Below are 22,016 nucleotides of genomic sequence, written 5' to 3' on the forward strand. Positions count from 1 at the left end.
ATGAATACAGAAAAAGGTAAATTTTAGTTTATTTTTCTATTTTATATAAAATTCTTAAATATATTTATTCTTCATCTTAGATTTAGAAATGTATCAAAATAATGATAAAGATAAACAAGAAGGTTCAGAAAATTTACAACAAATTTATTTTAATAAACAGATATATATCAGAATTTTATTTTTTTGTATAGATTATAGATATTTTAAATTTTATTTTTTAATATTTTACATTAGAATCCAAAATATTTTAGTTTGAAAAATCAATGGCCAGCTGAAATTAATGACAATACAAATGAATGGAAGATGTTATATAATTATGAACATATAGAACACCCTATATATGATGATACAATGAACTCAAGGAAAGTAAAATTGAAAAAAATGAAATTCAAGAAGTCATTCAATTACGAGAAATATTTAATTGGGTATCAGAAATAGATCATTTGATGGATATTGATCTTAAAGCCCAATCAAGACAGGCAACCAATGACAATAAACATGTCATAGAAATTGATATCTTATCAAAAAAAAATTATGGTAAAATTAAATGTTTCTTATATTCATATGATTTTAAATATAATTGTATTTTTTAATTATTCTTACAACTTATATTTTTTATTAAATTAAAGATGTTTTTCAGAATCTTAGTTGCATCTCCAAGGTTAAGGAAGAGGAAGTAAATAATCACATATCAACAGAGAATAGATCATCACCTTTTTCTTTAGAATTAGAAAGGAAAAGTACTTCCAAGTTCAACAAATTTCAGGTTTGGAAATTGTTCCAAGATAAACACTTGGTTCCTTCTAGTAAAAGAATCCAAAATCCAAATCAGAATCCACATGATCTTTATTTTCAGTGGAACAGTAATAGATCCTTGTCAAAATTGCCAGAAATTCCAGACCACTTACTTGACTTATTGAGAACTAAACACCATGGAATTCATAAAATCACAAGTAAAGATTCATTAGAATATATATGGAATGCAGAATATCTTAAGGACTTTTCAGAAAGATTCAAAATTACAAATCCTCATCCAGTACTTATAAGTGATTTTGGTTTTGTTGGTATTATGGTAGATGAACATGGTTGCATATTTAAGTGGAATGAAATGGAAAAAGATATGCAATATTTAGGGCCTGATTTAATAACTGGTATCGAAAACCTTCTCTTTTATCCTGATAATATACTTTATGATGAGATGATATCTGATGAACCTGAATTTGAAGAAGAGGAAGAAGGAGGAGAAGAAGTACCAATGAAAGTAATTAACCTGAGAATGGGTACTAAAGGTAATAAAGGAAAAAAAAGAGAAAGAATAGAAAGAATAGATCAAAAAAAAAAGATAAGTTGACATGTTTAAACACATATATTTTAGCTTAGGAAAAAAAGAAACTCACTTTAGTTGTTAAAAATTTTTCTTTAATTATATTTAAATGTGAAAAAATTTTTTTAATAAAAATTACTACACATGTATAACAAAAATATAGCACAAATGATATAAGTTTAATTTAAAATAAGAAATAATGTAACTAAAGTAAAATCCATGAAATTATAAGAATATCTTTACATTGATTATTAAAACATAAATCTAGTTAAAGCCATGAAATTGACAGCATGTTAATCTAATAAAAGTACGTTTAAGTTTCATCTTATCATTATCATAAGGGTATGTAAAGTTTAATTTACTTTATTCAAAATACATACACAGAGATATTATGGCTACACTGTCAGGATATTTATTTTGTGCTAAGCTATATTCAACACAAAATTTTAAGGTCTAAAAATGACTGATTTATTCTAAATTAAGTTTCTTTAATATTAGTTTCAATTTCAAATTTATTAAAATTTTAAATGTATACAGTACAGCATCTATCTAATATAAGTTAAAGTTCAGTTCAATAGGTACACAATTTCACAATCACGTAATCCGCATCATGAAAAGAATGAACGTCTCACTATACCTAAAGAAAAAAATAAAGTCCAATCGGAAAAACAAAATTAAAAAAAAACTTTAAAAAAAAAAATTTCAAAATGAACTATTTTGAAACTTACCAATCAATCCTATCATCCGGTGGAAATAAATTAACATTCTTGGTTGATACGTACAGTATGATATATGATTTTTTAATAATAAATTGAAATTTGGATTAAATCAAATAGGTTTTGTTTCTCAAAATACCTTTTAAAAAGAATTCAAATTCTATATATCATGTTATGAAAAATTGTTGCCATTTCAAACAGTATACAATTATCATCTAAATAAGCTTAATGCGAAGCTAATGTAGGTTAAAATTAGGATAAAAGATAATTGCCATATAAAATTTTCCAAAAATACAAAAGCAGCTTTGGTAAAAATCAAATGAATGTTAAAGTAATTCTCTGAATTAGTATCGTGGAAGGTATTGAAAGAATAAATATGATATCATATTAATTATACAGCAGTTACGGTATATTTCACCGAAACCAATTTCACTGAAGCCATTTTGCCGAAGGGATATTTCATTGAAGGGATGTTTCGCTGAAAGGATGTTTCGCCAAAAGTGCATTTTATCAAATCCATTTCACCAAATCATCCATTTCACCGAATTCCATTTCACTGAATCCCATTTCGTCAAATGGACATTTTGCTGAAAATGGTAGAAAATAAAAATTAAATTATTTTTAGATTTTTTTTTCTAGGATATTATCCTTTTAATATTCAAGTAACTGAGATTAATTGTTATAATTGTTAAGCAATAAATAAATAACTTTATTTACCTGAAAACATTTATTCACGAAAAAGTAAGTAAAAAAAAGATTAATGTATTATAAACAAACAAGATAAATTTAATAAAAATCAGCTATCTAATACAAAAAAGATTTCATATATTTAGTATAAAACAATAAAATAACCAAATGGAATAAATAATTTTTCAGTAAAATGTCTATTCGGCAAAATGTCCATTCGATAAAATGGCTTTGGCAAAATGGAATTCGGTGAAATGGGGTTTCAGTATACTTGCCGTCGGAATTAATTACGGCATATAAACTATAAAGCTTATACCATAGTACCGTAATGCCGTAATTATTTAATGTCAAAAATACAAAAATTACACAAAGTAAATACTGGTTATACTGTACTGTAAATAATTTGTAATCCGTAAATCTATAATGCTGGTCTCGATGATTTGTTAAATATTTGAATGGTAAAATCCATATTTTGTAATGCCATAATTTCAATTTGGCAGGTATTTCGGCAAAACGTCCTATCTCTTCAGTAAAATATCCCTTCAGCAAAATGGCTTCGGCAAAATGGGCTTCAGTAAAATGGACTTTGGCGAAAAGTCCAGATACCTTATACAGCTGCATAGGTATGAAAGCTCAAGAATCTATGCATTGAATAACCTTACATTATGGTAATTGAGATTATTGAAGTGAATCTGAACTTTAAATGCATTGTATTCTTTCTTAACTGTAAACCTCAATTTTTATTATTATATGAATGAGAAATTAGGGTTTAGTAATTATTTTAGTTTCAACTTATAGGAGAGCACAAATATGAAATAACTATGATATTACGACACTTATCACTAGAAATTAAGATAACTGTTTTTTAAAATTTTGTTCTGGATGAGAAGATCAGAAAGTCCAGAAAACTAAAGAAGTTGAGAACCCTTATCACGTTCATGAATATTATTAATTTTATCTTCAATTCCTGTTTTAATAATCATTTCTGGAACCTATTTATTAATCTTATTATTGCAGTCATTATTAAGTACCTGATAATGATCTTTGATAAGTTTCAGATCGGCTGAATTGTGTTTCTGAATAAACTTTTTAATTTCATCTGCATTACTTTAATAGTGCCATGTTTGAACTTTTATCGAGACTTTGTGAGTTTTGCAAATAAAACACTACTTGCTCTTTATTAAATTATAATTCATATTGAAACAAGCACAATCAAAACTTTGCAAAAGTTGTTATAAAGATCATTGAGATGCATTAGAATGGCTTGAAGTTCAAGACCAAAACTCAAGTCCAACCCTTAAGAAAAAAGTAGAAAATTTAAATCTAAAAAAATAATAACAATAAGCATTGATTAAGAAGTAATATAAAGCCCAAAGCGTGAATCTATTAATACTTTAATTAAAAAAAGCAAATTTTGTTTTTCATATTTTATTTATATTTAATTGACCCAAAGCGTGGATTTCCATGGATTGTTAATCATTCTATTTTTAGTTTAAAATTTTAAAAGCGTGGAAATGTTAATCATTTTAAACTCCACTTCATCTGTCAGAACGTTTTTTTAAATATATTATTATAGAAAAAACGGTTTCTCGACGTTTTTATAATGAATTTAACGAAAAAACGTTGCGAACCGTTTTTTAACGTTAATAGTAAGTAATTTGATTTTAAAAAAACATTTTCGCAACGTTTTTTTGGATTGCTTTAATAAAAAACATTGCGAATATGTATATATACCTGATATATACCTAATTGGTAGATAAAGTATATTTTTTTTTTAATAACTTAATACAATAACAGAAATTAACTATATAATAAAATTGCAGGCTAAACTAATTTTAAGATTTGATAAAAGTCTAAACTTTTAAAATTAAGTAAGTTTAAACTATTAGCAAAATGTTTTGATATTGTCAAAAAAAATCTGCGCAGTTCTGCGACCCTGCAGCTAGTACAAGGCTATTAGAGTTCTGCGCAGAATTTTAAAATTCTTTAGTGGTTAATTTATTTATTACTATATTTTTGAATTGTATTACTACTTTAAAATGTTTTTTATAGTAAGTGGAATGGTTTCGTTATGATAGCTAATCTCCCGGTGAAAGGGTACAGACCACATGCCAATCAACCTTATCTCCCGATCAGCAACCAGTTTCAGACGAGTAATTCAAATTGAATCGCAATTCAAAACTGGTACATATAAAAAATCTCTTAAGACATATTAAGAACGTTACCTCCCACCCCCTAAAATATTACTAATCAATTGAAATCTATATAAATAGAATTTTATCTGGACGGATCGTACAGTATTAACGGATTGAAATTAATCGCTTCTTTTATCGAAAATGTTTAAAACGTTTAATATGCATTTTTACTATACGGTTCCACCTAATTTACATCCAGTTGTACAAGTTGTAACGAGCATGATGATTAATTTTTTTATAGTGTTACCAGTTTCCATTGGATTATTTTTTTGGGATAATGCAAAACAATTAATTGAAAAAAAACAATATCCTGAACCGAAAGTTATTTTAATAACTGGTGCAAGGTAATTTATACGAAGGAAACATGATTAAAAAATTTAAAGCATTAGTTAAATTTTATTGGTTATTTAAGTTCGGGAATTGGTGCAGCCTTTGCTAAAGAATATGCTAAATCTGGAATTACTTTAGGCCTTTTGAGTCGTAATAGAGGTTTGTCATCTTAAATGACAGAAAATAATCCGAATTGTAATTATTTATTATTGATTTTATTATTTAGAACGACTTCAAGAAGTAGCAGAAGAATGTGAATTTAAGGGAGCAAAATGTTATATTATTGCAGCAGATATTAAAGATTATGATACGTTAAAGGAAGTTCTTGAGGATTTTGATAATCAACATCCCATTGATTTATTATTTGCCAATGCAGGTTGGTTCATATTTTATAAATATTGCTAGTGTTTTTACGTATGTAAAAAATGACATTTTATTTTATTTTATTTTTTTTTCTTTTGGGAAATAGGAATTTCAGGAATTGAAGGTGATTATGTATGGACGGAAACGTGGAGGAAAGTTATTGATATAAATCTTAGTGGAACCATTGCTACAGTTATGCCAATTTACGAACGAATGAAACGCCGTAAAAGTGGACAAATTTGCAGTATGTTATGAAATTTTTGATTTATTTCTTAAATTAACGTTCTCTTTTTTTTTATCTAATTATAAATGTATATACATATATTATTTTTTTTTTAAAAAAAAAGTCAATTCGTCAATTTTTAGTTATTTCTCTCCTCCATTAGCTATTTGGTATGGGGCGACAAAATCAGCATTAAATAAGTTTACACATGATTTATATTATGTTGCATCTAAGTATAATGTTCGCGTTAATTTACTTGTACCCGGTAGTATAAGTACCAATATGATAGGAAACGATCCTAGCTCAATTCCTCCTACATATCTTGCTAAAATTCTTAAAAAGCAATTAGAAGATAATGTATTTTGTATTTCATATCCTTTTTACCAAAATTTGTATTATTATATTCTTTCTACTTTACCTAAAAGGGTTTCTCTTTTAGTTTCCAGTACATTTGCCAAGATGATTATGAAATCACATGACTTAAACTAAATTAACATTTTGATTGATTCTTGGTTGACCGTTGACACGCACAGTATGATATACATTTGTATTGATTTCTTTGAATAAAAAATGGCTAAAATTTGGATTAAATCAAATAAGTTTTTGACCTTTTAAAAAGAATTCAAATTCTACATATCATTTCAAATGATCTGAAGCTAATGTAGGCTAAAATTAGGATGAAAGATAATTTTGATCCGAATTATAAGATCATATAAAATTTTCCAAAAAATACAAAAGCAGCTTTAATAAATGTTAAGGAACAGAATTTTCAAAATATTAAATTTTCTCAACTGTAAAAATGCGTGATGAAATTTATATTTATTTATCGCATGAATTCTTATTCTACCTGATTATTCTAGTAATTTTTTATTTGCAATCAAAGATTCCCGGGAACTAAAAAGTTAAATTGGTAATTATAGCAAAATTATCTTCTATTATGAACCTCTAATGAAAACTTTTTTTATAAAATTTCACACTATGTGCACAGGTAGCGATTTTTTTCAAGCAATAGACAAGGTTTTTAGTACATTACAAAGAAAATAGTAATAGAGATGGTTTCTTTAATCATTCATTAGAATTTTACGATTTAAGTCAAAATAAATGGGTGTAAAATGGACACTACCTTCTCAATATATATTAAATCGATGTATTGATTTTATACATAATACGGTTTTATTTGTCTCAAATGGTCGTAAGTTATAAATTAAAAATTACCCATTAACTTGTAGGTCCAGAATTGCAATTCAAAATCACGACAAAGAGTATTTTTATTTGCGCAAATGTCTGCATTTTTCGTATTATGGAATGCGGTACATCATGATCCTATTTGCATAATTAAGCAAGACTCCAAAAGAGAAAGGAATTATTTTTAGAAAAAAAAAGTTTATACTGTATATGTTCATACAACATCATTTTGGCACAATGCAATACCACCCATTAACCCGTCTATACACATTACACAGGCTTATTACTAATCCAAGTCTGTGGTACAGTTGCAGCCCACCGTACCATAAACTCACAACTTTGAGCTTCATCCATCTAAAAAATTATGTTTTTGATATATCTTGTGTTTTTCAGATCCAGCTTATTTTTTTATATAAATCAGAAATGTGATCAAATAAAATTATACAATTATCATTGAAAATAGCGATTAAACTTATATATTGATATAACCGATTTTTTAAGGAAAGCAGTACCTAAACCTGTCAAAACAGATGTCTGGATGAATTCAACCCGAATTTTTATTTGATTGTTACTATGAAATGATGCTAGATGAAAAAGGATTATAGAAGAGTATCCTTAATTCTTTATGAAACTCCTAAGACAGATTTCAATTATTTCATAGTTTTCATAGTTGACGTAAGAATATAAATAAATAATTGTTTGAAAAAAAAATGTACTACTTAAATAAAACTTATAAAACTTATGATTCTCAATTTTGATAACACGCGTAATTTGACGTCGATCCATTAATATGGATTTGGCAATTTAATAGTAATTTTATAATAATAAAAATAATTTTAACAATTATTATTATTTGCGTTCCTGTTTTTTTCAATCGAGAAAAATTACATATATTAAGTAAAATTTCTATTCATCCTCATCATCCTCAATTATTTTTCAAAAAAACCTTTTTTTAAATTATAATTATACAATATGAAATCATTTTTCTCTCTCATCAAACCTAATTATCAAATAAGTAGTACCCTTGCCAAACCATCTTATTCATCATATTTTCTTAACAAAAGGTTTTATGTAGCCAACGCTGTTTCTACTGATCATGGCATAAAAGCTACTTATCCTTACCCCAATCAAATTACAAACATAGTATGGACAATTCATTTTTATCAATATTAAAATTTTCGATTTATAAATAACTTTTTTTTTCTTTTAAAAAAAAAATAGGGTAAGAATAGGAATTTGATCGAAGAAGCTATAAGAGACCATCGCGTTATCAAAGACTTATGGGGACGTTATCAGAAAGAAGCTAATAGAAATGAACGTCAAAAAATAGCAAATACAATTATTTATGAATGTAAGATAAAAAATTTTTTATTCCTCTTATTGTACAAAACTCATATATAACTTTTGTCAAATCAAAATGAATTTTACTCTAGTCGCAGTACACACCGCTACAGAGGATATTGTGTTATATCCAGTTTTGGAAAAGTACTACCCTAACATCGTGAAACACAATCACGCGGATCATCATCATATTAAAGAGGCACTTCACAAACTGTTCTCGATGAAGATTTCCGATCATGGATATGATGATATTTTAGCTAAAGCCATCAAGGTAATTCTTCACCATTTATATTTGCAAATTCATTTTTGCATATTAAAATTTTTTTATGTATTGTGTAATTAAAGGAATTTGAGGAGCACGCTGCTCGAGAAGAATGTGACCATTTCCCCAAACTCAAAGAGGCAATCGGAAATGATAAACAATTGATAAAATTAGGTGAAGAATTCGAAAAAATCCGTTCAAAAGTTTCTACTCAATCTCACCTAACCACTCATGACAAAGTTCGTATCTTGAGAATTTAACAAATAAAAAATATGTAATTTTTTTTATATAAATTTGTATTATTAATTTCTTTTTTATTTCTTTTGATATTTAATGCATCAGATGGAATCTGCAAGTTAGTACACATTTTATTTAATTAGTTTTACGCTAATTTTATCATTGCCAACACAAATTTTTTCTTTCTTATTACTAAAATCATAGTTTGCATGGCAGCTGCGCCTCTTGACAAAATTTTCAATTCTTCACGTAATTATGTTGAAACAATTCGTGATAAAATTTGATTTATTATATAGAAAAAAAAAATTTACTAAATTTTTATAAATTTTTATTATTAAAGCATCTTTTAATATTCTATTAATATGACATTATTTCCTTCTGATATTAAAATAAAATATTTCATAAAACATTTTTTCAAAAAACGTACAAAATTGTATATGCTTTATTAATAATACCAATGTATTTCCCTTTTAATTATTAGTTAAAATAAATGGTTTTCTAATAATTGGTTTACTAATAATTTGAAAAACTTCATATTCATCAACAGAGAATTTGTTATTGGATTCTATAATAGGTTTTTTATATGAAGTTTGATTACAACTACACATTTTATCAGTTCTGAAATTATTTCCCGACATAATTAAATCACCATTTCCAAATCTAGGCCCAGTTGAATTTGACAACAAAAGTCCAATTCCATAATTAGAATCTTCAACATCAGATTTTGTAAATTTTATTTCATTAACATTAACGTCATTATCATCATAATTGAAAGAAAATATAAAACTTTCTTTACAACTTAAGAAATCAAGATTTTGCTGTTCTGTTGTGACAAGTGGAAATCTACCAATATCAGATATTTGTGGTAAGCTTATAACTTTATTAGATTGTGATAAAGTAGAATCCGAAATGCTAACATATGAAATCTCTCGCATCTTTCTTATCTTTCTTACTAACCTTGGTGATGTATTCACGTTAGTACGTGCACTTTGCGTTGTAATTTGTAAAGAACTGAAAGAACTCTGTGTTGTAACTAGTGAGATACTAGAACTTTGTGTTGAGGAAAATGGCGAGCCAAGACCAACTGAAGATTTAGTCGTACTTGTTATTTGTGATAAAGAAGATAATCCAACTGACGTACTTGTTATTTGTGATGAATTAGAACTTTGTGTTGTGGAAGATAGTGTGCCAGAACCAACTGAAGGTTTCGTCGTACTTGTTATTTGTGATGAATTGGAACTTTGTGTTGTGGAAGAAAGTGTGCCAGAACCAACTGAAGGTTTCGTCGTACTTGTTATTTGTGATGAATTAGAACTTTGTGTTGTGGAAGAAAGTGTGCCAGAACCAACTGAAGGTTTCGTCGTACTTGTTATTTGTGATGAATTGGAACTTTGTGTTGTGAAAGGTGATGTGCCAAAACCAGTAAAACCAGTTAAAGATTTCCTCTTATTTTGTGTTGTGGAAGATGGCGTGCCAAAACCAACTGTACTTGCAATTTGTGTTGTCTTTGTAATATTAGATAAATTAGAACTTTGTGTTGTGGAAGAACCGAAAATGCCGTTAAATAGAGGTTGTGCTCCAAAATCAGAACTTTTTGAAGTACTGGAAGGAGGGCCAAATGATCCAAAACCAGATGCACCAAAATTATGAGTTATGGGTTTCCATTCTACACATTTTTTCCATGCTAAAGGATTATAACCACCAATAACTTTTCTTGTACCAGCTATTCTTATTACGACCAGGGTATTATTTATGTCAAGACATTTGGAATGAAAGATTTCACTGTTAAATCCATCCTGACTACCACGTAATAATAATTTGAATTCATATGGAATTTCTGGAAATCTAAGTGGTTTATTTGATTTAATTATCCAAGTTGCGATTTGCGCAGCTTCCGATGATGTTATCACTGTAGAATCAATAACACCAATTCTTGGTGATAAATTAAATTCTGAATTTAAAACTCTTGATGTTAAATGATATTGAATTATTCCTTCCTTTATTTTTTCCGGAATAATTTTTTCATACGGTCGGACCTCATAATAATAATTAATTGGAATAATACGATTAAATCTAATTAAAGGAAAAAAATCATCTAAGGTCGATTTTAGAACTTTAAAGTCCTCTTCGTTCCAATTGGTTATTACTTTTGAATTATTAACGGATTCTTTTCCCCATAAAATTAATTTTCTCCAAATATCAATTTCACTCATAACTAAATTATCTTTTTTAATTACATCAATTAAAAGGTCTTTATCTATTTTAACAAAATCTTTAGAATAAAATAACATATCAGGTTGATATTGAATAATTTTATCAAAATGCTTTTGTAATTTTTGAAGTTCTTGATGTTTTAAGGAAATTTTATAAGTAAAAAAAAAATTTTCTTGAAACCAATTTTCATGAGAAATTAAAAGTATATCTTGTAAAAAATCTGACATTCCATTAATTTTTAATTCATTCATTGCTATTAATAATTCAAAAATATCTTTTCCTGATAATAAACTAATATTTATTTCACCATAATAAAGGTATTTTAATAAAATATTAAAAGTGGATGATGAAATATTTGGTAAATCTATAACGATATTTTCTTCATCTTTTTTTTTGTTATCAGATAAAATTGTTTTAAACCAAGGACTTTGTGTGCTAAGTATTAACGAATGAGCTTTAAATATATTGTCGTTACTATTTGTTTTAGCATCCTTTTCACAACCAACAATGATTGTTACGTCTCCATCGATTTTCGCTTGGTTAAAAAGTGTTTTATAATTATCAGATAAATTTTTAAAGAAACTATGAGCGAAACTCATTTTTTTCAAGGGGAAAAAGGAAGAAATTACCTGATTATTCAATAATTGACTCTTTTTATACTACGATAACGTGTTAATTGTTTCCAGATTAAGTATTTAACCAGTTATTCCAACACAGGATCCTTGTACCACGATTAATATTATTTCTGTGACAAAAAGAGTTACAAAACTACAAAATAGTTTTATAGAATTATTTAATTAAAGATAAGATTTTCACCTTGATTCTTTAAAATAAAGACTATTTCTTTGTTGTTTTTAATGCTTGTTTCATTTTCTTGTTTCAAAATTAATTTCTTTGTAACCTCAATTTCCAATCGGTACATGAGTAATTCGACTCTCGACTCTCGTTAAAGAGCAAATTTTCTTTTGGGGACGTGACACATTTCCTTATTCAAAATTGAGGCACGTATTGAGGCTCTACTTCAAGAATTGATCAGCATTTTTGATCACATGTTTAATTGATTATTTTTCTCATTTATCAAATAATTACCAAGCATGTCTTCTCATATGGTTCTTGATAATGGAGTATTCTATTCATAATGGTTCAGTGTATGGGCAATAAAACTTATACCATACATACAACGAGAGCCATATCATTACTCATTATCGTTATACCGGTTATCGTAACACCTGAAAAAGAAATGGTTGACACAGAGATATTTATGCAAAATGACGGAAAAAGAATTATACAACAAAACATGTGTTGTTGAAAACATCAAACATGTCGCTGAAGCAAGTAAAGAATCCGTTGACATGAAGGATCCTTACATATTTTCTAATAACTTAGCAACAATACTTGCAAGAAATAAAGAAGTAGTTGCCGTGAGATTGAAAATTTCCGATTGCTGTGTTAGATATCTATCAAGATTTGGTGTTTGTCGTGATAAATATCCAAAAGTTTTATTACATATGGGCGGATGTGTTTCATTAAATCCTACGTTTCTAAGGATGGTGCTTGATGAAGATGTTGAATATATTAACAAAATCGAGGGATCTGAGGAATATATCTAAATGTTGTGGTTTTAACCGATGAAATATTGTCATACTTTTCTAAAAACGCTTGAATATAGATCCAATGAACTTAAGAGAGATTTAACTCGTAATTCAGACGAGGAGTATGTTAAATCTTTCATTGAATATGCTTTAGCTAGTTTAGAAGAATTTGGCCCTAAGAAATTAGATGATGTGAATAAATCCAAAATTTCTGCCATTTGTTGCACTTATTGTAAACAAGTCGAAAAAAGTTCTACGATTCCTGAGAATTTTAGGACATCTCAGAAAGGTGGGATCTTACGTTGCGTCAACGATAAATATGGTAGCATGGGCAAGTAAATAGAAAGTACAAAATCTTATCTTCTAATATCGAATTGCGTATAATGAAGCCTATTATTATAACTGATCAGCCAAAATATTCATGGGAATATGTTATCAAAAGTTTTGTTCGGAATCACGTCGTTTCAGGAACGAATGTTTGAAAAATAGTCAAATAACGGAAAGACTAAAAAGGGTATATACTGACGAAAAGACAGGACAGCTTCATAAGTTGGATGATAGTAACATCAAAACACACGTTTATTTACATGCTGAAATGAATACATTGGTCAGCATGATAGTTCAGTAGGGCATTTATAGCAGTGCAGAATATCATCACCACTCTTATATGCTTATCCGTTTCATCATTTTCGTTATTTAATGCATCCACTTTTTCATCAAAACCTTTTAGATTTATTATTATCACTAATGTTTGAAGGGAGATGCCCCAATTCGTAATCCGTCCCGCTGACATAGTGCTAATTTCTTGCTATTTATGAACCTATCTTTTATGTTTCTATGATTTCTAAATAATCAATTCAAAAATTATGTTAAAGGCAAAACAATAGAACAATAAAACAACATTCGATCACCCTTACTGTTATATTTTTTTACAACATTCCACTCCACCTCACATCTGAGAAGCTTATTGTAAGATAGAACGCTTAATACATTGGTAAATTCTTGCAGTTTTGTAATATTGCACCGCAATCAGCATGCGGAGTTTTCGCCAAAATAACGTAACACATACCGATGATGATTTCCTGGTGAATATTAAGGATAGTAAAATGATCATGGACATTTATAAACCGTTGTGCATGATCAGGTATTATATTTTTGTTTACAGATTTGTGATGTGAAGGCAAGTTTTGATTTACTTACACAAGATGTAAAAGGATTCACTACCTTTTTGTATAATTTGCAATGGTCTAAGGATCGATCTTGAATCAATTTTTGGTGAAATATGATCTCATCCGAAAAACTGATCAACAGACGCTCCTTAGGAAAATTTGACAATATCTCGATCAGGGACATCGGTTTAATCCGCGCAAATCATTAATTCACTTTCCGGAACAAATAGACGAGCCAAGTTTGCCTGGTGTCATATGGTAAATGTGAAGACTCTTCACTTTTAGGTTATAGAGAACTGTGACATTTTTGTCATGTACGTAAAAACTTTTAATGCAAAAAATATAAAATACAAGTGACTTTGTCTGCGGCACGTGACGCCTAATTCATTAATATTATTGCCAGAGTTTAATATTATTGCCATTAGCATATTATCATTTAGTATAGATACTTACAGAGTTTTGAAGTATTGTAAAAATCAATTAAAAATTTTAACATTTATCTGTTTATCAAATCAAAAAGCTACATTATCCGACGGTCAATCGTACGAAAAATTACGTTCATCTTTTTTCAGTTAGTTTTTCTAATAATACCCCAAGAATCAGAGAATCGCAATCTAATGAGCAATGATATAATGATAATTGAAGTAGTAAGATTTTTTAATAAAAATACCTTCTTAAAAATTTCAAATACTAAAGATATTTTATAATATATTAACTAATATAATTAGAAAAGTGAATTATGAAAAAAAAGTAAATAAAATTTAAATATTTAGAATTTTACATTTTAAATTAAAAGTTCATAGTAATATACTACTGGTATATTAGTATTATCTATTATATCAAAGATTCAATGATAGTCTGTAATCAATATTTGGCATTAATAGAACTCAAACTATTTGATGAAAATTTATAAGAGATCAAATGAAAGACTGAAAAAATGATGATAATATTAAAAAAGCATACAAAAATTTATATTCTTTAGAACATTAAGTTTAAAATCCTTATGTCATTAATTATCAAGAATGTTTTTATTTTTAAAGAAGAATATATACAAAAAAATACAATTTAGATATAACCAATTTAGAAATAATATTTGATAAAGGACATCTATTTTTTAGATAAATTCTAATACTATTGATATAAAATATATAAAGCTTACTGCTAATTTATTAAACAAGGTAATTGATTTTTTCATTTTACTATTTTAATTGATTTTTTTTAATTATTTTATTATCTTTATAGAATAAAAAACTACTATTTTTTCTGAAAATAGTAAATCAAAAAAAAAGAAATGAAGAATAAGAACTTTTATATACTAGTAGTAATATTACTTTATTGCAATTTTATAGTAATTATAGTATATTTTATATATAAATTATTGAGTTGGTTATTATTAAATTCATTAGCATTTATTTATTAAATTTATCAATAAAAAATTTTATTATATAATACAAATTATTGCATTATTTATCAAGTTTATTAATAAAAAAATTATATTATACAATATAAATTAACTAATATATAATATATATTATTTAATATCAAGGGGTAGAGGGGGGGCTAACTGATAGTTACACAATAATAAATTCGATCAATAAAACTGTCCTACATATAAAATTCATATACTTTACCTTTACTATAAGAATATAGTGATTTACGAATAATATACCCTTGCAATTAAAAAAATTTACTAAGTAAATGTGACATCTCTTAAAATATGATGACTATCAGATCTTCCTTAACACGTACAAGTTCTTTAAATTTTAAACGCGCTTTTCTTAAAAGAAAAAAATTACATCGGCAAATTTATTACCGTAATTATGGTAAAAAAAGTAAATTTTAAGCCTCTTTAACTGAAATATTTATTAATTTAACCCTTTTTATGCCTTTAGAAACGTGTATTAAGTGACTGTACTAACTCTCAAGTACTAAAAAAAAATAAGCATCCCGAAGCCCTTCAAGAATTATACAATCTTCGACCAGAATTTAATGGCAAACCAGTTTACTTTTTTTATAGAAAAACACAGTATAGAGAGGGACTTTTAATTTACGACAAGCAAGACAGAACTTTTTATGTTTTTGATAAAAAAACTAATGAAAAATTTGATACTTTTGCTTCTTGGATCAAATTTCTCAAAATTAAAAAAATATTTAGTGGCGAACGTTCAGCACTTGCTACAATTTTTTTTGAACCAAACTCTTCTGGTTCTAATTTAGCTTCATTATTAAGAACAAGGCAAACTCCATATTGGAAAAATTATAATTCTGCAAATATAGCAGAAGTTACATTATTGATAAAATCATTTAAAACGTCAAGACAAGAGTTTTTTGATGTAGGAATAAGAGAAAATGTTGATGGAATTAGTGTTATATTTTTTGGAAAAGAACAGAAAATAGAAAAGTATTTAATTATTAAGTGGCAAGAAAACTTAATCTCTTACGAACTAAATATATTGGAAAAACGTGTAAAAAAAATAAATGGAATAGAAACGGGAATTGCAACTGAACGAACCCTTTCAGAAATAGAGAAAACAATTTGTTACATATCTGTAGCAAAAATATGCACGGGTCAAAAGACTGAAGGTATTGATTTTATTACTTTTTTCATTTTTAATTAATTATGATTTAAAGTTTTTTTTTGTATTTTAGGGTTTGAAAAAGTGGTTCAGCTTCGAGGAACTCATCTTGTGAGAAATCAAAAAAATTCCAATAATTTTCATGAACCCTTTGCAATTCTAGAGAATCGAAGTCAACCTCATGAAGCCTATAGAAGATTGGACTGTTATTTGTTAGTAGTTGAAGTAAATATATGCGAAAATTGTAAAAAATTGAAAGACACGTTAATAAAAATCAAAAATCGAAATCTTATGAATGATTTACCAGTTAAAGTTACGCATGCTTCCCAGGAAATTTTATCTAAAAAAGTTCAATTTCAAAGAAAGGTATTTATTTATAGAATAAGATATTAAATAAAAAATGTATATAAGCAATTAACGTTAGTGTAATTTTTAAAGAAAATTGCAAATCAGAATCAAACTATACATACCTTGCAAAATCGAATTAAACAAAAAGTGGAAGATGAAGGAGAAAAAGTATCGGAAGAGCTATATCAAATTGCTCAAGATATATCTAGAAAGGTTGTTAAAAATGAAATTGATCTTTCTTCTCTTAATCCAATTTTTCAGGAATTAATTAGAGTTCAAAGTGGAAAAGCAAATGGAGTAAGATATCACCCAATGTAAGTATATCTACTAAAAAAGATTAAATAAAATAAAATTTATTAATGACACTTATAATTCTCTAGGTTTATGCGATGGGCTATTTCTGTATATAGCCGTGCAGGTCATGCTGCTTACGAAGCAATGAAAGGTATTATGCGATTACCTTCAATATCTTTAATAAAAACCTATATAAATGAAAGTCAACAACATTCAGGATGGCAAGATAAAACTGCTCGTCATATTCTGGAAAAAATGTCTATAGAAAATATTGGTAATTATGGTCGAATTGGATTTTTCTCTCATGATTCATTTAAAATACAAAAAGGTTTGTTATTTACCCTAATAAATACTTATTAAAAAATCGTTTTAAAGAATTAATTAGAATTGATATTAATAATAGGCTTACTTTGGAGCCAGCGAGATAATTGTTATGTTGGATATTTGGATTTTGAAAATGAAAAAGAAGAATTACAATCATTTGCAATGCAATGTGAAAAGGAATTGCAAACAGTCAATAATAGTAGTTTACCTACTAATTTAAAGGATTATGATCGGAATCTAGCAACACAAGTACATCAAATTGTTTGGCATTCAGCTACTTGTAACTTTGCATATCCTATAGCGTATTATGGAATTAATACTCTTACTGCACATGAAATTAATAAAATTCTTTTTCATCTTGCGGCTAATCTTGAATGTATCGGTATACATACTTGTGGATCTGTTTGTGATGGAGCTGAAGAAAATAGGAATCATATCAAAAGTTTTGACTGGTGGGCTTCATTCTGGTCTGTGGGAGATATTGTTGAAGTTAATATTGGTAAAAACAATTATGAACGAGCAAGAATCATATCAACCAACCTTGACCGTAGTAAATTTACAGTGTGTTTATTGGACCCATCCTTTTCTAATGAATTTCAAGTTAATCGTAACTCATTAAGGCAACCAATGCCCACTAAACAAAATTGGAATATTAATAATTTCTGTGAATTTAAAAGTCCAAAGGATAATAAATGGCATACAGCTATTATCACGAATATTGATTCTGAAACACAAACTTTTATTGTTACAATTTTGTCTAGTAAAGAAGAATGGAACGTGGTAAAAATATCTCAAAATATGTACATTAGGCCCCTTTATGATACCCACACACATTGGACAAATTATAAAATAATCAACCCAATTACCGGTACACCATGGTTTTTCATTAGTGATCCTACACATGTTTTTAAGAAACTTCGAAACAATCTTTCAAAAAGTCATATTGGAGAAAGCCGAAATCAAAGTATTAGAGAAATTATGATAGATGGAAATGAAGTTAGTTGGCGTCATATTCAAGGTGTTTATGATTATACTGTACAAAATTCAACAGCAAAAATTACAAGACTTACAAAGCGTCATGTTTGGCTTACATCTTGGAGCAAAATGAGAGTTGATCTCGCTGAACATACTTTATCAAAGGATGTTATAGTTGCAATGAGAACAATTGATAAACTGAAAGAAATATCAGCTGGAACGAGAGTAAGTAAAAATATTTAATATTAAAGATAAAATTAATATCGATTATAAAATTTGATGTATAATAATGTTATGAATTTTTATTAGGAATTTATCAATTATGCATACCTTTACCGGCAAATATTTCATAGCAAAAAACCATTGGAAGGTCTTAACGATTCTCGTATTCAAACTCTAAAAGAAATACGTGATTGGTTTGTGATTAGAGATAAGCAAAAAGCTAGCAAAATAAACTGGATCTCCCCACAATGTCAATTCGACGTACTCTTATCTATTCAAGGTTTTTTGGGAATGGTTGAGAGGATTTTTGTATTGTATCCAAATTCAATAATTGAACCACGCAGGATATCACAGGATATGTTAGAAGGACTATTTGGAACAATTCGACAGCTTGGAGGAGATTCCTCCACGCAAACATTAAAAGGATATGGACATGCATTAAACAAATTTCAGGTTACCGCAAAGATAACTACTGAAATTCAAAGCCTTAACTATGGAAAATCAAATCATGCCGGAATGGAACTTAATTGTCTTACTCGATAGTAGGTATTTTTATAAATTAAATCTGTTTAAATCATTCTTTTTTATATTTAAATAAATAAAATTATTAATAATTGTTTTGAAAAGTGATTACAGAAAAAAAACGTCAAAGATATCAAAGGATAAAAATATACACCCTACTTTATCTAGTCATCTTATCCGATTATCCAGCATATCTCCCTTTACACGGCAAATCTTTGAAAATCTTCTTATGAATGATCTGTTTATGGGAAAAATTGAAACTCCGCCATCATCTTTCAGTAATGAAGTTAACCAACAAAATCAAACAATTTTATTACTTCAAAAAGAACGTCAGCAGCTCTTTGATTTATGCCTTTACGATGATAGAATTATTTCTCTATTGGAAAAATGGAAAAATAACGTTAAAGATATTGCTTTGAAATCAATTCCCAATAAAAAAGGAAGTCTTTGGATGACTGTGTGGGTTTCTCACTTGGAGATTAGCCTGAATAATTACCTATGTTCTGGCATTTGGTTCTCAGAATTTCAAGAAATTATTTCCCAAAATCATTCTGCTACACGAAGACTAGTTGCCTACTTCCCGATTCACGAAGTGATAAGCTTACATTTAAGGAAAATTTTCGTAAAAATAAAAACATACAAGAACATGCAGACCCTACCTTGATTCCTAAAGTTATTACTTTGAACCAGGCAGAATCACTAAAATTTTCTTATATTATTGGTTGGGTACTCTTCAAATTGCTCAAAAGAGATCACGTAATGAATTCCCATCCAAAATTTCAAGTGATGCATACTTTACTTAAAGCTCACTGCGAAGAAAAGGTTGAATATATGCCAGAAACAAAATCACAGATCACTAACATTATATCTAGACCCGAATTTACTCAGTTCATGTATTATTTGGAATCTTTAATAATTGAACTGTTCGAGAAACATAACCTAATTGCATCAAATATCCTAGCTTATGTGAAAAATACTTCATAACTTATCTCTAAATCAAATGTTTATTACAACATTGAAATCAAATAATATTACTGGTGTTGAATTAGAAGATGAAGAATTTGGGTTTATTTATGAGAGATGCGTCACTATCTATATGAAAAGTAGACAAAAAACATGGAGAGACGTTAATAATTACATTCCGGAAAAAGGTACAGCAAGTTTAAGAGAAAGCCTGAAAACGATGCGCTCAAACAACCTAACAACAGAAAATAAAAAGCCCCTTATGAAGAAGGCAAATTTACCTACCGATCCTGCTCATGCTTTAGAACAACTTCGAGTATGGGCGACAACTTGAAGTTTCAAGTAAGACTCATTTTCTAAATTTTTTTTAGTTTCGGAATTATTGTGGATAATTTGGGCATTTGGAATTTCAACGCCATATAAAAGAAAACAAAAATTGGTGCCTATAATTATTTATAACTTAAAAAATTCCACACCATTTACTGAAGAAGCTCTTAAAAGAAGGGTTATTTTTATGGAATAATGAAAACATAAATAATAAATATAAATAAATTTTAAATAAAGTGGAGTTTATTGTCAAAGTTACTAAGATTATACATGAATAAGATATTAAAGCTTTACTTAAACTGACGAGAAAGCCAATAATGCACAAATAACTGTAAAATTTTGGCAGTAAATAGTCTTCAACTATACTAATCTACTTTTGAACATCGGCTTTTAAAAACGTTGTATGTTAAAAGTTTTAGGCTCGACATTTTTTTTTTCAATATAATGAATAATGTGATCGGTATAATTTCAGGGGGGGACAGTTCATAATTGTGATACAAGGTAACACAACAAACAAGTTGGCCCCCCCCTCTACCCCTTGTTAATATTAAACTGTTATTTTTATAGATATTTTTTGATAGTATCAGTTATTATAGAATTAGTTTTTCTATATTTTAAAACATTAAATAACACTAGCAAATTTACCAGTAAAATAGTTTAAGAAATAAGTTTGAAAAATTTAAATTTTATTTATTTACTTTAAGAGAATTTTTTTTTTAATATAAAAAGTAAAAGAAAACCAATTGGTTATTTCAAATTATTAATTAATATATAAATTTTAATTGGAAAAAAGTATTATTTTCCAATAAAATTACTCTTTCTATCTGTATAATTATAATGTAAAACAAAAACAAATTTTATAAAGCATCTATTTAAAGTTTATTATTTGAAATGCAATTAAAATTAGATGATAATTTATACCACTAGTAAATTTTGGATAAATCTTTTTAAGATATAAATGCAAATGCAGTACATGGGTCTTTAACAAAATAATAATTCAAAATATATTTTTCATAATGTTAAAAGTAACATGAAAATTCACCTTTCAGGTTGAGTTTTTTTTGGCCTTCTTATAACTTAAATAACCCACCTTAATTTTAAGAATGTATAGACTGTTTTAAAGTAAAATGTTGAAAAAAATGGCAAAATTATAGAAAAATTTCAAGAAATTCTTTGGATTTGATTAGAAAAGTATGAGATAATCCTAATAATGTCATTATAATATTTAACTGCATTAAAAATATGCAGAGCCACATTAACGCATTGATACAAATAGAATATTAATTTAATAACAAATAAATATATGTATGGTCGCTCATAATTTAGAAAATAAAAAAAAATATTATAATTAATTATATAATTATGCATATATTATTAAAATTTAATCACCAATACTTTCATCAAGGTCTGTATAGATTATAGTACAAATGAAATATCAATGCCATCAAATCAAACAACTAACTACTATCGTACTGTAGGAGAAAGTATGAAGTTATTCTAACAAAGAGAAATTAGAGAGTTGTAAACATATTAGTAATCGGGACGCTTAAGAGATGCTAAGTGAAAACCTGGATAAAAGTGTAATTATGTAGACTTGAAAACAATATTAACACTCGATTTTTCATAT

At 27.4% G+C, this 22,016-nt stretch overlaps 7 protein-coding genes across 8 annotated transcripts; 6 read left to right on the forward strand and 1 right to left on the reverse strand.

The window, feature by feature from the left end:
• On the forward strand, positions 1–1,351 carry OCT59_014351 (uncharacterized protein; the record flags this gene model as incomplete). Its single annotated transcript, XM_066149955.1, has 4 exons — positions 1–16; positions 81–122; positions 394–537; positions 630–1,351. The coding sequence occupies 4 exons, from the start codon at positions 1–3 to the stop codon at positions 1,349–1,351; spliced, it is 924 nt and encodes a 307-aa protein (XP_066002176.1).
• Positions 1,352–5,026: 3,675 nt separating this feature from the next.
• On the forward strand, positions 5,027–6,433 carry OCT59_014352 (uncharacterized protein). The gene is made up of 5 exons (XM_066149956.1): positions 5,027–5,266; positions 5,335–5,411; positions 5,479–5,628; positions 5,722–5,859; positions 5,963–6,433. The coding sequence occupies exons 1-5, from the start codon at positions 5,064–5,066 to the stop codon at positions 6,325–6,327; spliced, it is 933 nt and encodes a 310-aa protein (XP_066002177.1). The 5' UTR covers positions 5,027–5,063; the 3' UTR covers positions 6,328–6,433.
• A 1,562-nt stretch (positions 6,434–7,995) lies between these two features.
• Positions 7,996–9,376, forward strand: OCT59_014353 (uncharacterized protein; the record flags this gene model as incomplete). 2 transcript variants are annotated; one of them, XM_066149958.1, is made up of 7 exons in its annotated part: positions 7,996–8,166; positions 8,245–8,374; positions 8,457–8,635; positions 8,710–8,865; positions 8,969–8,981; positions 9,080–9,112; positions 9,204–9,229. In XM_066149958.1, the coding sequence occupies 7 exons, from the start codon at positions 7,996–7,998 to the stop codon at positions 9,227–9,229; spliced, it is 708 nt and encodes a 235-aa protein (XP_066002179.1). The 2 variants fall into 2 exon arrangements, with proteins under 2 accessions (XP_066002179.1, XP_066002178.1); XM_066149957.1 differs by having other exon boundaries at positions 9,068–9,376.
• Positions 9,273–11,819, reverse strand: OCT59_014354 (uncharacterized protein). The gene has a single exon (XM_066149959.1). The coding sequence runs from the start codon at positions 11,674–11,676 to the stop codon at positions 9,334–9,336; it is 2,343 nt and encodes a 780-aa protein (XP_066002180.1). The 5' UTR covers positions 11,677–11,819; the 3' UTR covers positions 9,273–9,333.
• Positions 11,820–12,345: 526 nt separating this feature from the next.
• Positions 12,346–13,008, forward strand: OCT59_014355 (uncharacterized protein; the record flags this gene model as incomplete). The annotated part of the gene is made up of 2 exons (XM_025311101.2): positions 12,346–12,614; positions 12,747–13,008. The coding sequence occupies 2 exons, from the start codon at positions 12,346–12,348 to the stop codon at positions 13,006–13,008; spliced, it is 531 nt and encodes a 176-aa protein (XP_025175022.2).
• Positions 13,009–15,658: 2,650 nt separating this feature from the next.
• Positions 15,659–16,807, forward strand: OCT59_014356 (uncharacterized protein; the record flags this gene model as incomplete). The annotated part of the gene is made up of 3 exons (XM_066149960.1): positions 15,659–15,661; positions 15,731–16,421; positions 16,488–16,807. 3 exons carry the CDS (start codon positions 15,659–15,661, stop codon positions 16,805–16,807), a joined length of 1,014 nt encoding a protein of 337 aa, XP_066002181.1.
• Positions 16,808–20,099: 3,292 nt separating this feature from the next.
• On the forward strand, positions 20,100–20,396 carry OCT59_014357 (uncharacterized protein; the record flags this gene model as incomplete). The annotated part of the gene is made up of 1 exon (XM_066149961.1): positions 20,100–20,396. The coding sequence occupies one exon, from the start codon at positions 20,100–20,102 to the stop codon at positions 20,394–20,396; it is 297 nt and encodes a 98-aa protein (XP_066002182.1).
• Between the last annotated feature and the right edge of the window lie 1,620 nt (positions 20,397–22,016).

The sequence above is a fragment of the Rhizophagus irregularis genome, chromosome 22, assembly GCF_026210795.1.
Source record: "Rhizophagus irregularis chromosome 22, complete sequence".
In the NCBI taxonomy this organism is placed as follows: Eukaryota; Fungi; Glomeromycota; class Glomeromycetes; order Glomerales; family Glomeraceae; genus Rhizophagus; species Rhizophagus irregularis.

Bases quoted from the DNA above. Each gene is read 5' to 3' on its own strand.
- OCT59_014352 (XM_066149956.1), top strand. From the start codon at position 5,064: ATGTTTAAAACGTTTAATATGCATTTTTACTATACGGTTCCACCTAAT. The intron at 5,412-5,478 runs GTTTGTCATCTT...TTTATTATTTAG, and splicing joins CCTTTTGAGTCGTAATAGAG to AACGACTTCAAGAAGTAGCA. The intron at 5,860-5,962 runs GTATGTTATGAA...TTAAAAAAAAAG, and splicing joins TAAAAGTGGACAAATTTGCA to TCAATTCGTCAATTTTTAGT.
- OCT59_014354 (XM_066149959.1), bottom strand. From the start codon at position 11,676: ATGAGTTTCGCTCATAGTTTCTTTAAAAATTTATCTGATAATTATAAA.